Source organism: Erpetoichthys calabaricus, chromosome 12, assembly GCF_900747795.2.
Source record: "Erpetoichthys calabaricus chromosome 12, fErpCal1.3, whole genome shotgun sequence".
NCBI lineage: Eukaryota > Metazoa > Chordata > Cladistia > Polypteriformes > Polypteridae > Erpetoichthys > Erpetoichthys calabaricus.
In genome coordinates, this window is record NC_041405.2 from 135,153,016 (window position 1) to 135,175,135 (window position 22,120).

General features: G+C 42.8%; 1 protein-coding gene across 2 annotated transcripts; it reads right to left on the reverse strand.

Moving 5' to 3' along the window:
- Nucleotides 1–220: 220 nt before the first annotated feature.
- enc3 (ectodermal-neural cortex 3) lies at nt 221–14,864 on the reverse strand. Of its 2 annotated transcripts, none has more exons than XM_051935103.1 (3): nt 14,754–14,864; nt 9,555–11,363; nt 221–754 (listed from the first exon to the last, which is right to left on the reverse strand). In XM_051935103.1, exon 2 carries the CDS (start codon nt 11,340–11,342, stop codon nt 9,573–9,575), a length of 1,770 nt encoding a protein of 589 aa, XP_051791063.1. In that variant the 5' UTR covers nt 11,343–11,363; nt 14,754–14,864; the 3' UTR covers nt 221–754; nt 9,555–9,572. The 2 variants fall into 2 exon arrangements, with proteins under 2 accessions (XP_051791063.1, XP_028672151.1); XM_028816318.2 differs by lacking the exon at nt 14,754–14,864 and adding an exon at nt 13,871–14,022.
- Nucleotides 14,865–22,120: the final 7,256 nt, after the last annotated feature.

Here is a 22,120-nt window from a genome sequence, read left to right on the forward strand (position 1 = left end):
GGCACATGAGAAATTTTGTGAAAATCAGTTCAGCCAACTTTATATGATTAGGAAACAAACAAACAAACAGAAGTCCACCTTTTATTTATATAGGTTATGGCACACAGGGAAGTGGTTACGTGGTGTTTGGGTGGCACCGCCTTCACTCTGTAGATCAACATGCCCCACTCTTTACCACGTTCTAAAGTAACAGAGAAATTAAAGACCAGCAGACGCAAGGTTGGTTTACCTGAGCCACATTCAGCTTTTAATTCCATTCAACATTTCGTGAGAGCAGCAGCAGCAATCAACGCAACTTAAATTTCAAAAAAACAGATTAGAAAGCGGCTACTGATCCAAAGTGACATTCAACATAGTGGGTCTCTGAAGCACGCGAGCAGTAAACAAGTAAAAGGACACCACCACACTAACCTGAGATTAGCAAAGAAATAAAATAAATGCCAAGGAAGCTGGGGCAGGGCTCAAATTTCCTGAGAGTTGTCCTCCTGGCGCCTCCTAGAGGACTGAACAGCAGTCTTAAATAACACCGCCCTGCATTTCCAAGAGCCGTCTTTCTGGTGCTTCCTAGATAACTCTGTCCTGCACTTCCGATTGTTCACTAATGGGTGGAAAGACACCAGGGCATCTGGCCTGAAAGGGATGGCCACTCTTGGCGTTTGTGTGCGCGCACACACACACAGAGACACTTTTGAGCTTCTGGGAACTTCTAGTCAATCCCAGCCTGGTGTGACCGCCACATTCCAATTGCACATTCCTGCAAAAGAAGAGGAGCAGAAAGGCAATAAATAGAGTAGTGCTATATAGTCCCCACACCCACTTCGCCAAGCAAAAGTGACACAAACATCTAAGAGAAAAAGCAAACAGCGGGCACAGCTGCCTATCCCTGATCAAAGATACAGCACAGGGACATCCGGCTGAGAAATGTCAGCAGGTAAATATGGGCCCCTGAAACAGAAATGCATAAACACCTCCGTCCTCCCCCACATCTCTCGTATGGCCTTTGATCCTTGTGCTGATCATCTGTTGAGGCGTTGCCAAAGGGAACCGGACTCCTCCATTTGGGCAAGGGGTGTAGGGCATTGGGCACTGCCAGAGGGAACCCGACTCCTGTTTGGGCAAGGCATGTAGGGCATTGGGCATGGCTATCCTCACACAACAGGAAGAACGAAGCCGTGCTGTTCAAACCTGGTGGCTGGGGGGGGTGTTATCCTGCATTTCTTTGCCCAGGCAAGTTGTTCTTGCACATGCGGGGGACTTTAAACCCTTGAAAGAGGAAACCACCTTCAAAGTAAACTGCGGCTTGCCTTTGAACTGCTGGCAGCTACAAAATGGAGGCCAGCAGGGTTGGCCACTTAAGCAGCTCGGACAAACACAATGGTGTAAACCGTGGCAAACGCACCAAAGGTGGAATTGTGCGTTAACATTATGACAATCTGTAAATATGGAAAGAATTTTCAGTGGTATCGCTAGCTCTGGCTGGGCCTAATCTGCCAAAGTCTTACTGCTTAAGTAATTGTAAACTTGTAATATTTAATAAAGGAAACCGATTTCTGAAAAATAAACTAATTACTTTTTATTTTAAATTTGTATTAAATTCAGCTGGTTTTGTACACTTTGATGCTTGTTTGATAAGTGACAACAAGACGCCGAATAAAATGTTTCTTAAGAACAAAATTTGCAGTCTGATTAAGAAATTTGTTCGAACAACAATGTTGGCCCTTTAGGTGACCCCAAAGTTAGCCGGTTAGTTGTTGACTCATTTTATATCTCATTACAGTTAGGCTCTTGAGCCTACTCCCACCTGGATAAAGTGGGCACCACAGTCAGGGTTGTGTCCTTTGATTTTTCCAGTGCCTTTCACACCATTCTGTCTCATCAACTGGGGAAGAAGCTCAAGGCTTTGAATGTTGATGCCCCCACAATCTCCAGGATCATGGACAACCTGACCAACAGACAGCGGTTTGCAAGGCTGGCGAACTGTGCATCAGAAATTTGGTGTGTAATACTGGAGCACTTCAGGGAACTGTCCTGTCCCCCTTCCTGTTTACCATCTACACAACAGACCTCCAGCACAATACCAACACTTGCCAACTAAAGACATTTTCAGATGACTCCTCCACCATAGGCTGCATTATTAATGGAGACGAGTCAGGGTACAGGAAGGTTGTGGAGAACTTTATTTTGTGGTGCAGGAACAACAACCTGTAACTCAACATCAGCAACACAAAAGAGCTGGTGGCGGACTTGCAGCGCACCAAGAATCCTCTGAGAACATCAACATTCAAGGGGGAGGACATGGGAGTGGTGCAGAACTACGAATACCCAGGGGTTCACATAAACAACAAACTGGACTGGTCTGACAAACCAATGGTGCTGTATAAGAAGGGTTACAGCAGACTGGACTTGCTAAGGAGACTCCAAGTCATTTGATGTGTGCAGCAAGCGGAGGGAAATGTCCTACCAGTCCATAGTAGCCAGTGTGGTGTTCTACGCTGCGGTCTCCTGGGGAAACAACCTCAGCTCAAAAGAATCACAATACCTGAATAGACTTATCAGGAGCATCTGCTCCATCACAGGATGAACCCTGGACACACTGGAAGCTGTTATGGAAAAGAGGACGGCAACAAAATTGGACGCCATCATGAAAAATCTCCACCAGGAGGCACTGTCCTAGAGCACATTTAGCCACAGGTTCATTTCACCATGGTGTGCTAAGAAGAGCCAGTGCATCCACTCAATGTATTCATTAACTTCATTTTGAAAAATCGGCGCAATACACATTTGATTCATTTTTCAGTTGATCGATTGTATTATCCTGCCCAGGATCTGTTCCTGCCTTGCGCCCTGTGTTGGCTGGGATTGGCTCCAGCAGACTCCCGTGACCCTGTGTTAGGATATAGCGGGTTGGAAAATGACTGACTGTCTGACTGATTATATTCTCTCTCCTGCGAGTCTGCACTCTTGTTTTTTTATGTTTCTGTTGATGTATGCATCTGAAGTTCCCCATGGGATTAATCAAAACGATGAAGGACTCCTGGTGTTAAGGCCATGTTAGTCATAGACGTTATTCACACACTCTTAGTGAGTTGGTGGCAATCGCAGTACATTTGTGTAATCGCCCGTCTTGTAGTTCACGTTAGTGATGAGGATAAGGAATGTGTGTGTTTTGGACCTCGCAAACAGAAGAGAGGCTTGTCTCTCTGATGTTGGGTGTTTAATTTATGCCAATAGATAGATAGATAGATAGATAGATAGATAGATAGATAGATACTTTATTAATCCCAATGGGAAATTCACATATAGAAATTCACAATAGAATAGTAAAAAGAAAAAAAAAAAAAAGAGATTCCAGCTGAACTCATTGTACCCGTTGCACAGCCACCGGCTCTGTCAGGCAGCACGTTTTTGGCGGTCAGGAAAAGGGGGACTGCGGTGGGCTGGCGCCCTGCCCGTGGTTTGTTTCCTGCCTTGCGCCCTGTGTTGGCTGGGATTGGCTCCAGCAGACCCCCGTGACCCTGTAGTTAGGATATAGCAGGTTGGATAATGGATGGATGGATGGAAAAGGGGGAGCTTGTGATATTTTGGAAATGTGAAACAGAGCTCCAAACTCATGACACAGTCACATAATTTGACATACCCTGCGATTAGCCACGGCAGTCATAACGTTTGACATCTCCTTCAACGTGAAGTCATGTAATGTGAAACTAGCATTAAAAAGCAAGTCAACTAAATGAAGGCAAACGAGGTTTGTTCCATTAGAAACAGTAATTGGATGCAAATTAAGTAAAATTGGATGGAATGAAAACCTGCAGCCACTACAGCCCTCCAGGATCCGAGTTTGACGTCCTTACCCTACAACGGTGGCTTCCCATCCCAGTCCTGAGGGCCCCTTGCGGCTGCAACTTTTTGTTCCAAAATGTTTTCACAATCAGCGAGTCATTTTCCCTCTAACTGATCTCATTCTTTAATTGCTTTTTTTTCTCTTATTCTGTATCTCAAAAACAGACTTAGTGTGAGAATTACACTCATATAAAATTTAGAAAGATTAATTTTTTTTGCCATTTTAACTCTCTTTCAGTTTTCCTTTTAATTCACCATTTTCTATGGCGCTCTCCCATTTAATCGTACAATAACAATGATGAAGTAGACACGAGAGCAAACAACACAAAATGATGAAGGGCTTCACACCTTAAACTTCAAAACTGGGCTTGCTAAATTGTATTGGAATGTAGAAAGCTTGTATTTGTGTCAAAAGGACAAAATGTAATCTTCTTCTTCACCATCGTTGTATGGAGTCTGTTACTGCTGCTCATCTAGACCCTCTTCAGTTTGCAGACAGAGCAAATAGATCTGTGCATGATGCCATTAGCACGGGCCTTCACTTTGTGCTAGAACATCTGGACTATGAATATGGTTTGGAGACTTCAGTTCAAGCATTTCACACCATCGTCCCTGAACTGTTGTTAACTGAACGTCTACAAACGGAGCTGAACGCCTCCACCGGTAAATGGATTCACAGTTTTCTGACACTGGACGTGGACGTGGTATGTTCTAATAGGCTCCCACATTTCAGACGGCCTCTGTATTAGCACAGGTGCCCCTCAAGGACACGTACTTCCCCCCCAACACTATTCCTTGTACACCAATGACTGCAGGTCCTCTGACGCTTCAGTAAAAATCATTACATTTGCAGATAACATCACCTTTATTGGACTTATTATGAACGGTAATGAAACTGACTAAAGAGAGGAGGCGACTCGGCTTGTGTCTTGGTGAGCAACCAATAACCTGGTGCTCAACACCACCAAGAGAGTGGAAATGGTTATTGACTTTCATAAACAGCAGTTACGACCTCTTCCACTAGTAATGAATGAATTGGCAGTCAATATGGTGGAACACTTTACAGTTATGGGTACAACTGTCACAAACACTCTCAGCTGGGACATTAACACCACTTCCATCTCTAAGAAGGTTCAGCAGTAGTTGAACTTTTTTTATGTCAACTAGAGAAATTCAGCACTCCCCAGCCCATCCTAGTACAATTCTACAAGTCATAGCTGAAAGTGCAACCACATTCTCCATCGTTGTCTGGTTGGGTTCAGTCACAGTCCACTCGAAAAATAAATTGCAGAGAATTGTGAGGTCTTTTGAGAATACAAATGGCTGTGCCCCTCAATCTGTTGCAGACTTGTATGCTTCTAGTGTCATAAACCATGTCAGAGGTATCTCCATGGACTCATCTCACTCAGGTCATCACTGGTTTGAAAAAACCCCACCTGATAAACATTTTAGGTCAACTAAAACTAACAGACACCTACACGGTTTCTTTCCCAAAGCCCTCACAAACCAAACATTTAGCCCGCATTCCTCACTTACTAATGTATGAAGGTGTGTCTGTGTGTACGGTGTATATATACATGTATGTGTGTGCATTTGCATGCACACTATACCGGGGTTCCCAACTGGGGGTGCGAGATGGCATTTCTGGATAAGTGACAAAGAGGACGACTGCGTCATAATTCACCAAAACTGAGTGAAGTGCATTGTCTGACTTTAGTGTGGTGCACAGATCTGTCAACTGTGAATGAGCCAGAGAAATGCCCGTTCTCACAGGTTCCCTGCTGCGGGTGGAGCATTCGTAAAGATGAATATCTTTGTTAAAGAGAATAGAATTTGGACCTTGCAATGATCTGAAGAGAAGGGCGAGGTCTAATATTGATTTCTGTCCAAGTCCTGATCATAAAACGTCACTGATTCTGAGGTTTGATTAGACATTTTTGTCAGGTGGGTGTGGAGGGGGACAAGCGGGGCTGAACTGGATGTAATACCTGCTGCTTATACTCAGCCCATCTCCCCTGCTGGCAGTAAGTGCAGCAATTTTAACCGTGCGACACATCAGTTTTTGAACTGCAGTGCAGGTGTTATCGAGGCACAAAGCTTGTCAACACCACACCTATTGCTCCAATTTCCTAGACCCCTCAAACATTGGTCAAAAGAAGTGGGAGTTCAGGGTGATGTTTTTAGATGGGTGCAGAATTGGCTCAGACACAGAAAGCAGAGGGTGATGGTGTGAGGAACCTCATAAGAATTGGCTGATGTTAAGAGTGGTGTTCCACAGGGGTCAGTGCTAGGGCCGCTGCTATTTTTAATATATATAAATGATTTAGATAGGAATATAAGTAACAAGCTGGTTAAGTTTGCAGATGATACCAAGATAGGTGGATTAGCAGATAATTTGGAATCCGTCATATCATTACAGAAGGACTTGGATAGCATACAGGTTTGGGCAGATTTGTGGCAGATGAAATTTAATGTCAGCAAATGTAAAGTATTACACACAGGAAGTAAAAATGTTAGGTTTGAATACACAGTGGGTGGTCAGAAAATCGAGAGTACACCTTATGAGAAGGATTTAGGAGTCATAGTGGACTCTAAGCTATCAACTTCCAGACAGTGTTCAGAAGCCATTAAGAAAGCTAACAGAATGTCAGGTTATATAGCGCCTTGATGTGTGGAGTACAAGACCAAGGAGGTTTTGCTCAACTTTTATAATGCACTGGTGAGGCCTCATCTGGAGTAATGTGTGCAGTTTTGGTCTCCAGGCTACAAAAAGAACATAGCAGCACTAGAAAAGGTCCAGAGAAGAGCAACAGGGCTGATTCCAGGGCTACAGGGGTTGAATTATGAGGAAAGATGTGAGCCTTTACAGCAGGGGTGTCAAACTCCGGGCCAAGAGGGCCACAGTGGCTACAGGTTTTCATTCAAACCCTTTTCCTAATCAGCGACCAGTTTTCACTGCTAATTAACTCCTTTTCCTTCATTTTAATAGCCCCGTTTTTAAGGATTCAGTCCTCTGAATTGATTTGTTTCTTCATTAAATGGCAGCCAAACAGAAATGAGACATGAAATGAGCCAACAGATGACCAGCTAAACTGGGATTTCAAACTCCATCCAATTTCACTCCAACCAGTCTCTTAATGAGAAGCTGATTCTTGCTGTTAATTAAGCCTGTTATTTAATTCAATGGCTTGTTGCTGCTCTTATTCTGCCACAGCAGACATTTCCAAATCTGCTGATTTTTTTCTGTCATATGGTGGCTTGTTTGATGTTTCATTATTGTTTGGCTACTAATTAAGGAAAAAGACAATTAAGGGGCCAGAGTCAAGTTAATTAAAACTAAAGCAAAAGAAGTTAATTAGCAGTAAAAATGGCTCACTAATGAAGAAGATGGTTAGAATGAAAACACGCAGCCACTGCGGCCCTCGAGGACCGGAGTTCGACACCTGTGCTTTACAGTTTAAGCAAAAGAAGATTAAGAGGTGACATGATTGAAGTGTTTAAAATTATGAAGGGAATTAGTACAGTGGATTGAGACTGTTATTTTAAAATGAGTTCATCAAGAACACGGGGACGCAGTTGGAAACTTGTTAAGGGTAAATTTCGCACAAACATTAGCAAGTTTTTCTTTACACAAAGAACAATAGACACTTGGAATGAGCGTCCAAGTAGTGTGGTAGACAGTAAGACTTTAGGGACTTTCAAAACTCAACTTGATGTTTTTTTGGAAGAAACAAGTGGATAGGACTGGTGAGCTTTGTTGGGCTGAATGGCCTGTTCTCGTCTGGAGTGTTCTAATGTTCTAATCACTGTTGTCTAAATGGTCCTTGAATTGCCACAATAACAAATTACAAAGTCAATTAATGTTCTAATGTGCCATTTCCTCATGGTGCTTGATGCTTCATGGGATACCCCAACCTCAGATCATCAAGCAAGTGTATAAGCTTCAAGGGGTACATACTTACAAAATTATTTAGATTTATAAAGATAAATGGCTCAACTTAAAGGCTCATTTTTTGAATTCAATTTGTTCATCTGTAGTACTATATGTGGTTCAATATTTAGAAATTTGATATCTTCATCTTCAAATGTGATATTACCCTTTGTAGGGGATGCAAACATAAATCAAACATGGGTGCGGGGCATAGAAAAGGTTGGGAACCACTGCCCTATACGCTCATGTCTTCACTTGCATATCTCCTCCATAATCACACTATTTTAAAACTGTTTGTAATGTACGTTATTTAACTTATGACTTTTGTTTGTGATGTTGTGTTAAGTTACAAGCAGCTCCAAAGATGCCAAGTTAATTCCTACACATTAAGTATTGACAAACAAATGTGATTCTGACTCTGATCATTTTCACTCTGCTTCTTCAGATGTTCTCGTTATTTAGGACATTATTTCATAATGATCAAGCTAGTGGGTCTGGTATCGCCCCTGTGAGTCATTTAACCCCCCTGTTTATTATCAATTAAGGGAGAAAAACACCACAGAAAAAGGTGAATTAACTAGCTATGAAACTGGTTTGAAAAGAAACCTGCAGCCACACAAGTGTCCCTCAGCTGGAGTTGGACACCACTGTCCTAAACATGACAGAAATTTGCCCGTTTGGAGGTGTGTGACAATAATACACCTCGTGTCCAGTACTGCTGTGACAGGCTGAAGCCCAGGGCACAGATAGCTAACTTTTAAACCAGTACTTGTGTACTAAACGGACAGCAGTGAAACCTCCACCACGGAGCCCAACACTAGTGTCTAGGTTGATGGCAGCGCCAATACAAAATGTTAAAACATTTTTTGATAACCCCAATAGTTAATACTGTATTAAATCTGCATTATGTCATCGTTCATTTTATCAATGACACAAATCTATTATCGTGACACAAAGACTGGCCTACCCCAACTACAAATATTAACCTTAAAGTTAGTGGGGGTGGAGGTTTCACTGCCCTCCATTTAGTACACAAGTACCTTTAAACCTTTGAGGTATGGGAGGAAATAAATGAATTGGATGAAGCCATGTTACTTCTAACTGGTGTTCAATCAGTCTAGCTGCATATTACAAACAGGATTTTATTATTAAATAAAGTGTGCCGTTCATTGATTACGTTCTAATTAAACACAAATTCTTTCTTTGAAAGCTGACAATCTCATGAATGGGAAAATCATACATTTATTCCGCCAGTTTCTCAACCTGCTTTGTCAATTACATGTTTGTGCAGAGCCAAGGTCTTCCCAGTATTACAGAGTAGTAGCCTACACTAGATGGGATGCCAGTCCATCACGGGCACACTCATTCAGTTTTAGTCTATCAAACAATGGGTGATGGGATTACTTGGAGACAATCAGCACAGGTATGAAAGGAATATTCAAACTTCACACAGAGAGTGGCGTGAATGGGCGAACGCTCAGAAGCAATCTGCTCAAAGTATGGCTGTTTTCTGTGTGTGTACTTACTACTCTGTATTACTTAGGTCAGCCGAGGTTCACCTCCACTCGTAGGAGGCCTAAGCCCTAAGAAGGCTACACCAGTTACTTGGACCCCATATTTTTATGACATTGCTACAATTCACCCTTACCACAGGATGTGAGCAATACCTACCTCACAAGTAACGCTGCCCCACTTCATTAGTTGCCCTCCCTGATACCCAACTCAAAGCTGAGTAGTTTGCAAGCAGTTCTCCCTGCAGCACTGACATACACAGCCTACTCACCTGGGATCTCCAAGGACACTATGCTGACAGATACTTCCATGTGCTGACAAAAGCAGTTGGAATGAGAGAGTAAGGGACAGTGGTGACGCTGGTCCAGGAGTCTGTGACAGGATCGTAACAATCCAAAGTCTTACATCTTTGAGCACCAAAGTAGCCACCCACCACGTACAGTCTGTTGCCTGAAGCCACAGCATGGCAGCTTATTCGCCGGGCCACAACATCACCAAACTTGACCCACTGAAAGTTTTCACTGTTGAAATGATAAGCAGAGCTGGCTGAAAATTCAGTATCCCCTCCAATCACCACAAGATGGTTTCCCACAGCAGCAGCGGCCGTGTAGCGCCAGGGCTGGGGACAAGTTGCTGGGACAGTCCACCGGTTTTCTCCAGGATCAAAGCACTGCACCTTGGGCAGTCGGTCATGGCTAATGCTGGTACCTCCAAAGACAAAGAGCTTCCCTTTGGCACCAACGACCGCAGCATTGCTGACACCCTCACGCAGCGGGGCCACGAGGGACCACTTGTTAGTCTGAGGGTCATACTGTTCAACCTGCTTGAGAGACACAGAAGGAGAGGCAGGGAAGGAGCCAGTGAGTGCTGTATGGCCACCTACTACATACAGCATATAGTCTAATTCAGCCGAGCCATGGCCAAACCTGGCAACCAACATCGGTGTTGCTTTGGACCACTCATCATGGAGGGTGTCATACACCCACACATCTTTGGATGCACCATTCTCAGAGCCCTTCCCTCCAGTCATATACACCTTGCGACCAATAGCACAAACGCTACATTCTTTGCGAGGGCTAGGGATATCCGTCTTGGGCACAATTTCCTTGGTCACTTGGTCGATTGTGTACACTTTGTCACAAACAAGCGTCTGCCCTCCAAGCAGCAATAAGGCCTGACTGACTTTGCGGGGTCGGGCACAAAAACCAGTCACCAGGTCGTCGTTCTGCAAAACCTTTAACTTACACTGCATGGCATCTTCAACTATTTCTCTGCCCACCTTGTGACCTGCCACCAGTGCCTCGGATGCCACATTCTTCCGAAGGAATGGCTCAGGGAGCAAGGCCAGCCTCACACAACGCAAGAGATCGGGGAGAGAGCTGCGCCGAGAGTCCAGGTCGTATTTCACCCAGTCCATGGCAGCCTCATACACCAGGCTTTCATCCTCCACCTCCAGCTCCTCACTTAGAAGCAGTTCCAGCAGCTTGTCCTTGGGGAGACTCAAAAAGTCCTCAGTCTTAGACAGAGTAGCAAAGTTGGCCAGGCACATTCTCCAGGACAGCTCCAAGAGCCTATGACACTGGTGAGCATCAGAAAGGAGCATCATTCCCAAGCAGTTGCTGGGGTGCAGGTTCTTTTCCAGAAAGTCTGCAGAAGCATCTTTGATGTCGTGAAACTGCAACATGTCTGCAGCCTCCAGCAGGGACTCTGCATTCTCCTCATTCAAAACAATGCGGGACGAATATGCATAGTCCAGGAGGAGCTCCAGAACTTCAGGATGAAGTGTGTCATGAAAGTTGACATCAGGATCCTGGCTCTCGCGGAGGCCACCACAAAACATAGCCTCAAAGTAGCGACTGCATGAGGCCAGCACCGCCCGATGACAGCTGAAGGAGTGGCTCCCTGCCCGCAGTACCACATCTGTGAATTGCTGCCGCTTACGCAGCAGGTTTAGGTGCGTCAGCATGCTGTCGGCATGTGTGGGCTTGTGAAACAGCTGAATGTTCATGGAGCCCGAGCTGGAGCGGGACTTCCTGTTCTCATGTTTGCTTACAGACATGGTCAGCAGGGTTGCTTTCACCTAGAAATGGGGAAAGGAAAAAGAACTTATTAGGATTGAGACACCATGTCTAGCTGCCTTTACAGATTGTAGATCCTGCACTTTGTAAGCTACAAAAATGGGGTCCCAACTACCAAATACCAGGAGACTCCAGGTGCCACACCCACATGCACAGCATTGAGTCAGAAGGAAAACATAACCTGCTTTCCCTCATTAGATGCCACCTTTTAGCACAAATAATTGCACCAGGTGCCAAACTAGCAGGGTAAATAAAACATATCCCAAAATGCTAAATTTTAAACACAATTACTGCTCAGGAGCTGAGCCAGAAGACAAACTTTGCAATGTACTAGTTGCTCTACATCCCTACCCTCACCGATGTTCATGAACTTTGGGTAATTACCGAAAGGGTACAAGTGGCCGAAATTAGCTTTCTCCGTGGTTTGGCTGGGCTCTCCCTTAGAGATAGGGTGAGAAGCACAGACATCTGGAAGAGGTGAGGAGTACAGCTGTTGACCTTCTGCATCGAGAGGAGCCAACTGAAGTAGATCGGGCATCTGATACAGATGCCTCCTGGATGCCATATGGAGATTTAATGGGCATGACCAACTGGGAAAGACCCAGGGCTCGCCGAGAGGATTACTGCTGCATTCTGTTTATCTTGGAAGTTGGATGCTGGAGCTGGAAGTGATGCCACACCCAAGTTAACCGAGTCCCAATAAAACACTCTGAAAAACATTACAGACGCTTCCAAGAAAACCTGTGCAGTGCTGTGCTATTTTGGAATACAGACAAGTATTGAACAAAGCATCACACATTCAGACACTGTAGCATGGTACCCACGGACAGAGGTTGAGCAGTACCATGTCATCCACAGATAGAGGAACAATACCATGTGTATGACAGAAATGTTAATAAACAGTATAATACTACAGCTTTCACTAAAATTTGGACTGATGTCCTAATCTGAAATCAGACTTGACAGCCCAGCTCCAAGTTTCTGAGTAGGAAATCTGACTAGTGGGGGGGCATTCCAATTGAAAATTCCCACTTCCTAGTTCAAATGAAATTCACCATCTCTCTCCTAGATGGCCAGGGAACACACTGGTATGGGTTGGCAAGTATGGCTGGGGAAAGGGACGTATGGGCCTCACTGCTAAGACTGTTGCCCCCGTGACCCAGTTCCAGATAACCGGTGGAAAATGAACGAATGAATCATTGCGTTATATAATACTTTTCAGGGTGATGCCTAAACATCAAACCCAAGTATTAATGCAATTAAAAGCAGAGAACTTTGGGTCATCCATTCAGTGAATGGTAGATCCGTTACGGACTTTACAGTTTTACCAATGCTCTTAAAAATATTGGTTATTTTATAGCACTTTACTATGTTGTGTGGTTCCTTGTCAGCTATTGCTTGACAAAGAACCGTTTCATTCTTTGGGCTTTGAAAAGTTCCTAATATGTGGACAAAACAGAAATCTGTAACGTATAGCAGCCAACCCAGCAGGATATTGACAGATCAAGAAAACCTGAAAGTAGCATGTGTGCATGCAGCATGGGTCCTTTTAAAATCAGAAACCCACTGAGATTTCACAAATCTGTTATCACCTATTCATGGGTGTGTATGGAACCCATTACTGATTTAAGTAAATAAATGTTCTTTCTCAGACCTACACATGGATTGTTCTATTGGGAACCAAAAATGGCTCTCCAATGGCATCGCTCTGAAGAACCACATTGACGCCTTTATTTTTAAGAGTGTACTCGGCTCCACTGCCAATAACAGAGTAAAAATGAACCGCAACCTGAAACTGTTAACATTCTTGACATTCATTTGCTTTCTGAGGTGTTGGAAATCTTTCGAAGGGACACACACATTCTTCTCATTTCGTCCATCACTGCATTTCCACCCAAGTTTCCCTTTACCTGCCGCTTGTTCTCCCACCCACTACCTCCATCATCATTTTGCTTACCATTTACTCTTTCTTCACCACTAACTTATTTCCTCCCCACCAATATCTTCAATTCTGCAGCTGAAGTGGCTCACCCAGGAAGACAGAGAGATGTCCATCTGAATTATGGAGCTCTGCTACATGATGCACTTTTATTAATGCGGCCTCTCTCCAGTATACTATACCACACCACTAAGTCCTCACGTCATTTTAAATGTAAGACATGCTCCCAAAATAAGAAAAAACATGTAACCTTGAAGAATGTGTACTAAAATACCTCACAAATTAGTCTCGGGGACCTTTTAGAGTAGACGAAGACGCCAATAGATTGGGTCAATTCAATCACCCAGGTCCTTTTTAACTGTACCACAAATAGTTGGCATCATCTCACAGACTTCTCTGCTCAGTGGTCTTCCCCTGGCAAGCTACCTCACAAAGTGCCACCTTCACTCCCAAACCTCCTCAGCTCAATCACTTTATTATGGCGACTCCATTGCACCCTCACGCCTACGAAACGACTAAACGCGCATCCGTTTCGGGTACCGACTCATTTACTTCACTCCTGCTACTTACCCAAAAGTGCCGACACGCTGTTTGACTATCCGCAGCAAAGAAATGAAAAAGTTAAACGACAGAAGGAACACACGAGTCCTGGAAACTTCTCGTAGCCAACTCCTCCGTGTGTGGATCAAACAGTGAAACTAAAACCCCGCCTACTACCCGGAGCCCTTAGAGATACAAAGTAGGCGGTTCCTCGCCACACCCCCGAAACTGAGCGGCACCAATAAAAAGTAAAAGAGCAACGAGCTCCCGCCTTTTATGAAGATGCCACGCCCACCGAAACGGGCAAAGTAGAGACCATTAGACATTAGAAATAGGTTTATGTTCCCGAAATGATCCACCTTTTCATTTGATCGATTTTATTTTCCGTATCGATCGTAGCCCCGTATCGATCGACAGTCTAGAGAAAAGAAACGTCACTCCTAGCATATCTATTAGCATATCTAATCTGGACTGAATGAATACCAGAAATGATCCTAACAGTTCCCAGGAAGATGCCCACGAAGTCACCAGGGAATATGCCATCCGAGCAGAAATATAGGCATCACTAAACTACTTGAAGAGGACTCAGGGTCAACATAAGACTTCGTATATGTTTGTATGTGTGCGGGACGAATGACCTATGATAAATCCACACCTTGTCTAAAGTTGTTTCCTGCTTTGTACTTGATGTTGTCTGGCGACCTCCGGCGACCCTAAACTGGAACAAGCCGGGTTAAGAATGTTATGTACCAAAAAAAAACAAACAAAAAAAAAAAAACCAGGAAGCTTACTGACTGCGGTCTCTTATTCGAATTCATCCCTCAAGAAAGTATTTCCTCCCAGCTTTTCTTCGTTTCCAAATAAAAGCTGAGAGATACCGCAGCACGCTAAAAAAATCAACCGAGCTATTCACCTATCTAGATTTCTTGCACCCTAGGCTCTTTCGCATGAGTCATTTAACAAGTAGTGGTTAACAGTACCCACTTCGTGCCCAGAAGACCCGCAGTGTGCGTGCCTGGTCGGCGATTTAGAGGCAGTCAGTCTGCTTTCGTTTTCTGAGGCATCTCGAGTTCCTGAGTGTTGTTGGCTGCTCTGAAGTGCAATCTACTGTATGTGGCTGACCGGAGATTCCCGCAGGCTCCCAGACCTGTGACTGGAATGTTAGCGGGGTAGGTTTTTTTTTTGCTTCCACTGTACCTGGCACTGCCACATGCCTGAAACTGATTTACCTCCTTTTTGACAAGAAGGTGATTAAGTGCAGTTTCATAAGATGATTAAATACATCAATCCCCTGTTTTTACACCTCTCATTAAGTGTACTACTACGGGGCCCTTCAGGTAATAAATTAAAATCAGTCACTCAGCATTTTATACAGCGTCTTTCATTTAACGCCTTATCGCAAAGTACATCACGTAATAAACGTTAAATAAATCAATCAGCCTTTGTTTCAAACAGCATCTTTTATTGAATGTATACTCAAAAAGGCGCGCCGTGTAATAAAACTAGAGCTATTTAATCAGCATTTTATATAAGGACGTTTATATCACAGTTGCATCAACAAAGCAGTAAAAGTCACTCATTCGGCCGATCAGTCTTTATTTTATATAGCACCTTTCACCGCCTGATCTACCGTAAGGAGTTTCACCTAACAAATAGACAACCAGTCATTCGTTACTCTGTGTATCATCGAATCAATTATCATGAGACGCTTCAAGTAATAAAACTAGACTCAATCTGTCAGTCTTAATTCTCCACAACACGTTTCAATGAATGGATAAACACCAAACGCTTGGGCATATCGAAACAAAAATATCAATCCATATTCATTCTGAAACTTTCACCGAATGCATACGCTCCTTCACATGATACAAACAGAATCGTCCGTGCGTCATTTTAATATAACACTTCATCGGCAGTGCTGTCGCAGTTGCTTTGACACCATCGTAGAGTCACTCTTTCCCTCAGTCTCTTTCTTTGACATAGCACCTTTCACAAAGGACACTATCACAAGGTGCTTCACATAATAAAAATAGAGTCAAGCAAAAACGATTCATTGAGTGAGTTATATTTGTATACAGTACACACACACACACACACATATATATATATAATCAGTCAATTACAAAATCTTTATTTTAGATAGAACCCTTAACTGAGTGCTTTATCACTCAGTGCTTCACATAATATAATAGAATCCACCAGTCTTTAATTAATATGACACCTTTCACCGAGGTTATTATCATTTTCAATGTATTGCATGTACAATAAGTTAATTAATTAATTTATCATAATTTTATTAACGCCTTTCATACATTACATTACAGTGCTTCCCATAATAAAGACAGAATCAACTAAACCCGATTTACTGAGTGAATTACATACATACATACATACATACATACATACATACATACATATACATTCATATGCTGGATTTATGTCCAAGTGTCTGTTGATGGCGTTTTCATCTGATAGCCAAGACTCGGCCAACTCTCTGGCACTTTTAGTACTGGCCTTAAATTTTACTTTTACGTTGTCCCAGTTGAATGTGTGTCCTGTCGATTTAGTATGTGCATAGATCAAAGATAGTGCGCAACTTAAGAAGAACTTATACACAATAAATAAACTATACAACCCCCCCCCCCCTTGATCATACTGACTTAGTCACCTTCACCCACCCCCCACTGAATGTGTTGCTATATATTGCCTTTGATTCTTGTAAGTCTAAGCATTATCCTCTGATGAAGACCCCTGATAGGGGTTGAAAGCTCAGGAATAAAAAACTATTTTATGATACATGATTCTTTTTTCTCCCTACGTGGATCTCCAGCTGCAAATATGCAAACCGTATCACAGACCTTCTCTTCCATATATATATATATATATATATATATATATATATATATATATATATATATATATATATATATACATACACACACACACACACATACACAGGCGCAAAATATAAATCAATTCATTTATATGTACACACAACACGCCCGCAGACACACAAGGTTTTGTGTTTAATAACTCAGTCATTAACCAGTCTGTATGGCACCCTTCACTAATGGTTTAGCTTAGCACATGGCGCTTCACATCTTTAAATGTTTTCAATAAAGATCTTCAATTTGTATATGGCACCTTTCATTGAAGTCATTATCACAAGGCATTTCAAAAATTCAGTCAGTTAGTTAATTTTTATTTTACAGTAGCACCTTTCACCTGTATAGTATGGTGCTCTAAACAGTATTAAACACGCACGAGTCAAAGGGTGCATTATCTATCTATCTATCTATCCATCCACAGGGCGATTAACATAAAACAAAGTCAATGATATTTTACATAGTACCTTTCATTAAGTGCACTATTAAACTCTTATACTATTATACTTTTTCTATAAGAGAGCGCTTTTCACATAACCAAATAAAGCTTATTATAAATAGCACCTGAGCTTACGGACTATCACTCAATTAATCAGTTGTTATGTCTATATAGTGTACGTCACAGAATATTAGATGACAATGCAAAAGTACAACTGATCAGTCTTTATTTTATATAGCATCTTTCACAGAGTGCATTGTTTTAATGGTGCTTCACAATGCAACAATAGAAATACAGTCCACAATCACTTTTATATAGCACATTTCACGGAGGGCATTATAATGAGGAGTCTCAAATAAGAAGACTAATCAGTTTTATGTTATTTTGTCCGAATAACCACTTTCACGAGACAAAGCATATTTGAGGGCTGTTGAGGTTGCCAAACGATATCAAACTGACAAACTCCTGAGAAGAATAAAACTAACAGTGAACAAGAATTGACACTGGATTTTCTCAGATCAACAACTCCACCCAAAATCACTGGTGTATTACTTTTGGTTGAGTTCGTTTCAAGAGGATTTTAGAAAGTAATTGATGTTAGGAACATAGGGCGGAGCTCAGCAAAAACAGAAGAATCCGTCAAGCAAAAGTTGTCTAGGCACAGTAAAACTCAGCTGGGTCCGCTTCACAGAGTTAATGCAAACACGGAAGGTAGAAGGTGGGAATGTCAACCAACCTTTTTAAAATGTCACAATTTCCTGAGCTTCACAAGTACACCTAGAGGAAGGAGCCGGAGAACGGAACCCATAAAATTAAATATAAACCACGAAGACTTGAGCAGTGGGGCTGTCGGACAGCTAGGAGATCGCCTTTGAGAATTTGCGCCTTTGTCACATGTTTATGTAGCGTTATCCGGATTGGCGTATTGGTGTTGGCGGCTCCGCCAGTCCGTTGTACTGTTTTACAGGAGGCGGGGCGTCACGTCATCGGCGCCTTCGGTCAGAATTTAGCGGCTGCATTTTGAAACTGAACATGTACTATGAGCGCCTAGAAACTGGATAACTGTGATATGCATTGTACTGTATAAATAATTATACTGCATTGTATATTGGAAGTAAAAGCTACATTTTAAAGCAAGTTAAACACATACTGTATATCTCTTTTTGTACCATATTTCTCTCGTCTGATTATTTCGAAAGGGATACGCATAAGGCTTCAGTATGTCCTGCAGTCAAGAACACAATCCCATGGAGGCAAGCGCCCCCTGCTGGAGACAGTTGGGAATATGTGGAAGAACAGAGCTAGTGTGGCCGGGTAGGGGTGTGTGAGCACCAGGACCACCGATGTGCTACTGTGCGTCTGTTTTGAATCGTCGTTCTTAAATGTTCTTTTCAGTTTAAGCGATTGTCTGCATTTATAGGTTAAAGTAACTGCATAGTGGATTCTGAAAGCATTCATATCTCTACACTTTTTTGACAATTTGTTATGCTGCAGCCTTATGTTAAAATCATTTAATTTATTCCTAAGGGTATGCAATACTTACAACAGAATAACAAAGTGAAAACAGGATTTTAGAAATTTTTACAATTTAAGTTAAAATAAAAAATTAAAGTATTACCCTTAAACTACCCTTGACTAGTCTTCCAGTCTCTTCCCCTGAAAAACAACCCCACAGCATGATGCTGCCACAATCATTATTAAACATTGGAATGGTATTGCCTGTGGTGGGCTGGCGCCCTGCCCGGGGTTTGTTTCCTGCCTTGCACCCTGTGTTGGCTGGGATTGGCTCCAGCAGACCCCCGTGACCCTGTTGTTAGGTTATAGTGGGTTGGATAATGGATGGATGGATGGTATTGTATAGGTGACGAGCACTGCCTGGTTTCCACCAGACATGATGCAAATCTTGGATTCATCATCCCAGAAGATCTTATTTCTCACAGTCTGAGAGTCCTTTAAGTACCTTTTTGCAAACTCCAAGTGGGCCTCCATGTGTCTATTATAGAGGAGAGGTATTTGTATGGCCAATCTTTCATAATTCCCAGAGCGATGAAGTGTTGCAGTGATGGTTGTCCTTCTGGAAGTTTCCCCCATCTCCATACAGGCCATCTGGAACTCAGCCAGAGTAACCATTGGATTCTTGGTCACTTCTCTTACCAAGGCGTTTCTCCAATGATTGCTCAGTTTGGCTAGGTAGCCATCTCTAGGAAGAGTTGTGTTGTTCCAGACTTCTACTGTTTAAGATTTATGGAGGCCACTGTGCTCTTGGGAACCTTCAATGCTGCAGACATTTTTGCAACCTTCTCCAGATCTGTGCATTGACATAGTCCTGTTTCTAAGCTCTGCCGACACTTTCTTTAACCTCATGGCTTGAATTTTCCTCTGACACACATTGTCAGCTGTGGGACCTTCTATAGACCACTGTGCACCTTTCCTAATCAGGTTCAATCAATCAAATTGGCCACAGGTGGACCCTACAAGGTTTAGAAACATCTTAGCGATGATCAGTAGAATGGGATGCACATGAGCCACATTTCAATTAGCATAGCAAAGATATGTCTGAATATTTGTGTCAAAGAGACATTTCAGTTTTTTATTTTTAATAAATTTGCAAAAAAAAAAATCCCCAAATCTTGTTTGTGCTTTGTCCACAAGTTTGTCCTGTTTGCCCAAGTCTATTATGCCTTTGTGACCAGACCTCCTAGGCCATAGCCATGACCAGGCCCTGTAATGTTCTCTTCCTTTTGCCATTCCAGTCCTGACTGGCCATCCCATTTCGTTTTTATATTCAATTGAGCAGACCTTCTATATGCTGAAGTGAAAACGTAAGGAGATAAAATCCCAAAAGAAGCAGGAGCTGAAGATGGCTGCACTGGAGGCTTGGCAGAGCATCGCCAGAGAAAATTCTTGGCACCTGTTGATGTCTATGAATCACAGACTTGAAGCTGTCATTGCATGTGAGGGTTTGTGGTGTTGTGGGTCCACAGCTCTCTCTTGGCAAAGGCCAGTTTATTAAATAATCACCGCGCTCGTGGCTTAGCGAGGGGGCGTGGTAGTTGTGGCTACAGCGGGTCTCAGGACGATCTGCGGTGTGGGCGTTTCTCACCTAAGTGCACGGGTAAGAGACTGCCCACATCCGTGATTGTTCCTGGGGCTGCTAATGTACTGTAGTTGCTATGTCCTCTTGACATAAATAGAAGCGCGAGCCGGCTAGGAGGACGGGAAAAAAAAGAATAGATGAGTGGAGAAGAGCGGGAGGTTTCTGGAAGGAAGGGAGGAGAAAGCCTGTGTGTGTGAGAGAGTGCGAAGGTGAACGAGCGAGAGCATGCTCGAGTGCAGCTGGACTGTGGGCCCTAGCGTGGTGTTTAGCTAATCACCTAGGGCAGTTGATTGCAGTCGCTCCCACTGAGCATTTGGAGAAGAGCGGGAGTGACTAGTGAGGACGGTGACTCGTCGTGGAAGACAGCGGGAGTCGGGAGACTTAAGCATGTAATCTCCAGCGTGGGAGTCCTGGCCGTGGGAGAGAAGCTAAGTCCCGGTCTGGGATGAGTGTGCGACTGAAGCTAGGATCAGGAGGCCTCCAGACCTGTGTGAGTGTATGAAGGTCAGCTGCAGAGAGAGCGTCTTGCCTGCTGCAGGGCCCTAACGGGAGAAGCAGGTGAGACGCTAATGTAAAAGAAGCACCGGGCTTATAATTGTTTTAAAGGACTGCTTCCAGCGATGTTTTAACCTCTGCTTTTAAAGAATTGTTTTTCTATTGTTTTAAAACCTGTCACTTTCGTTTTATGATGGATTATTTATTTATTTAATGAAGACTTTTTAAAAGGCACTGCACTTTGTGGACTGTGTTTTGTTTGTTTAATAAAGCACTTTTGCACTTTTATACATCATCCTCTTGCTATTGTTGCCTTACTGTCTAGCTCAACTCGGTAACATTATCGACGGTGTAGGGTTCAAGGGCTCCCAAACAGCAGATGGGACCATGGAGCAGAACCCGCATCGTCACAGGCTTATGTAACAAAGTACTGAATATGATGGCTTTAACAGACCTGCCATTGCTGTGTCCTAAACATTATGAGGCCCTGAAAAGGGGGGACCGTGCAGATAAAGTGTTGTCATTTCAATGTGGTGTAACCAAAATATATGCAAATATCCTTAAATGAAAGTTTGCGTTGTGCCCTTTAGATAGATAGATAGATAGATAGATAGATAGATAGATAGATAGATAGATAGATAGATAGATAGATAGATAGATAGAGAGATAGAGACTTTATTAATCCCAGGGGGAAATTCACATATTCCAGCAGCAAAAATATTAAATTAAAGAGTAATAAAAAATGCAGGTAAAAAAAAAAACAGACAATAACTTGAATAATATTCAACGTTTACCCCCTCTGGTGGAATTGAAGAGTCGCATAGTTTGGGGGAGGAATGATCTTCTCAGTCTGTCAGTGGAGCAGGACAGTGACAGCAGTCGCGATGTCTGAATTGTTTAATTTGTAATTTTATATGTGGAAAAGGTGAGTAAATCAAGGAAAAATGTGTGTTTATCCTAAACATTATGGAGGACCCTATATGTCTTCTGCCCCAACTCTTGCCCTCTTATTCTTGCACAGCCGGCAGAAGCAATGCACTGTGGTTCAACGTCATCTGTTACTGACTGTTACTGTTCTTCATTTCTCCTATTAAAGGACATCTCCTCTTTTGTCTGTACCTCAGATAAAGCAATGAGGCAAGCAAGGGGAGCAGGCAATAAACTTTTATTTAGTGAAAATACATTTTAACATTATTAAATATTCTTAATGTGCCAAAAGGGAAAAGGAAAAGGAAGTAAATGAGTGTTACAGATCAATGAATACAATCTGGAATATTTCAGGAGCTGTCATAGACGATTCTGTCCGACACACCCAAATGTGGCTTTGAGTCTCTTATGGTCACATTTCTGTATGGCTGTGTTCT

Bases quoted from the DNA above. Each gene is read 5' to 3' on its own strand.
- enc3 (XM_051935103.1), bottom strand. From the start codon at position 11,342: ATGTCTGTAAGCAAACATGAGAACAGGAAGTCCCGCTCCAGCTCGGGC.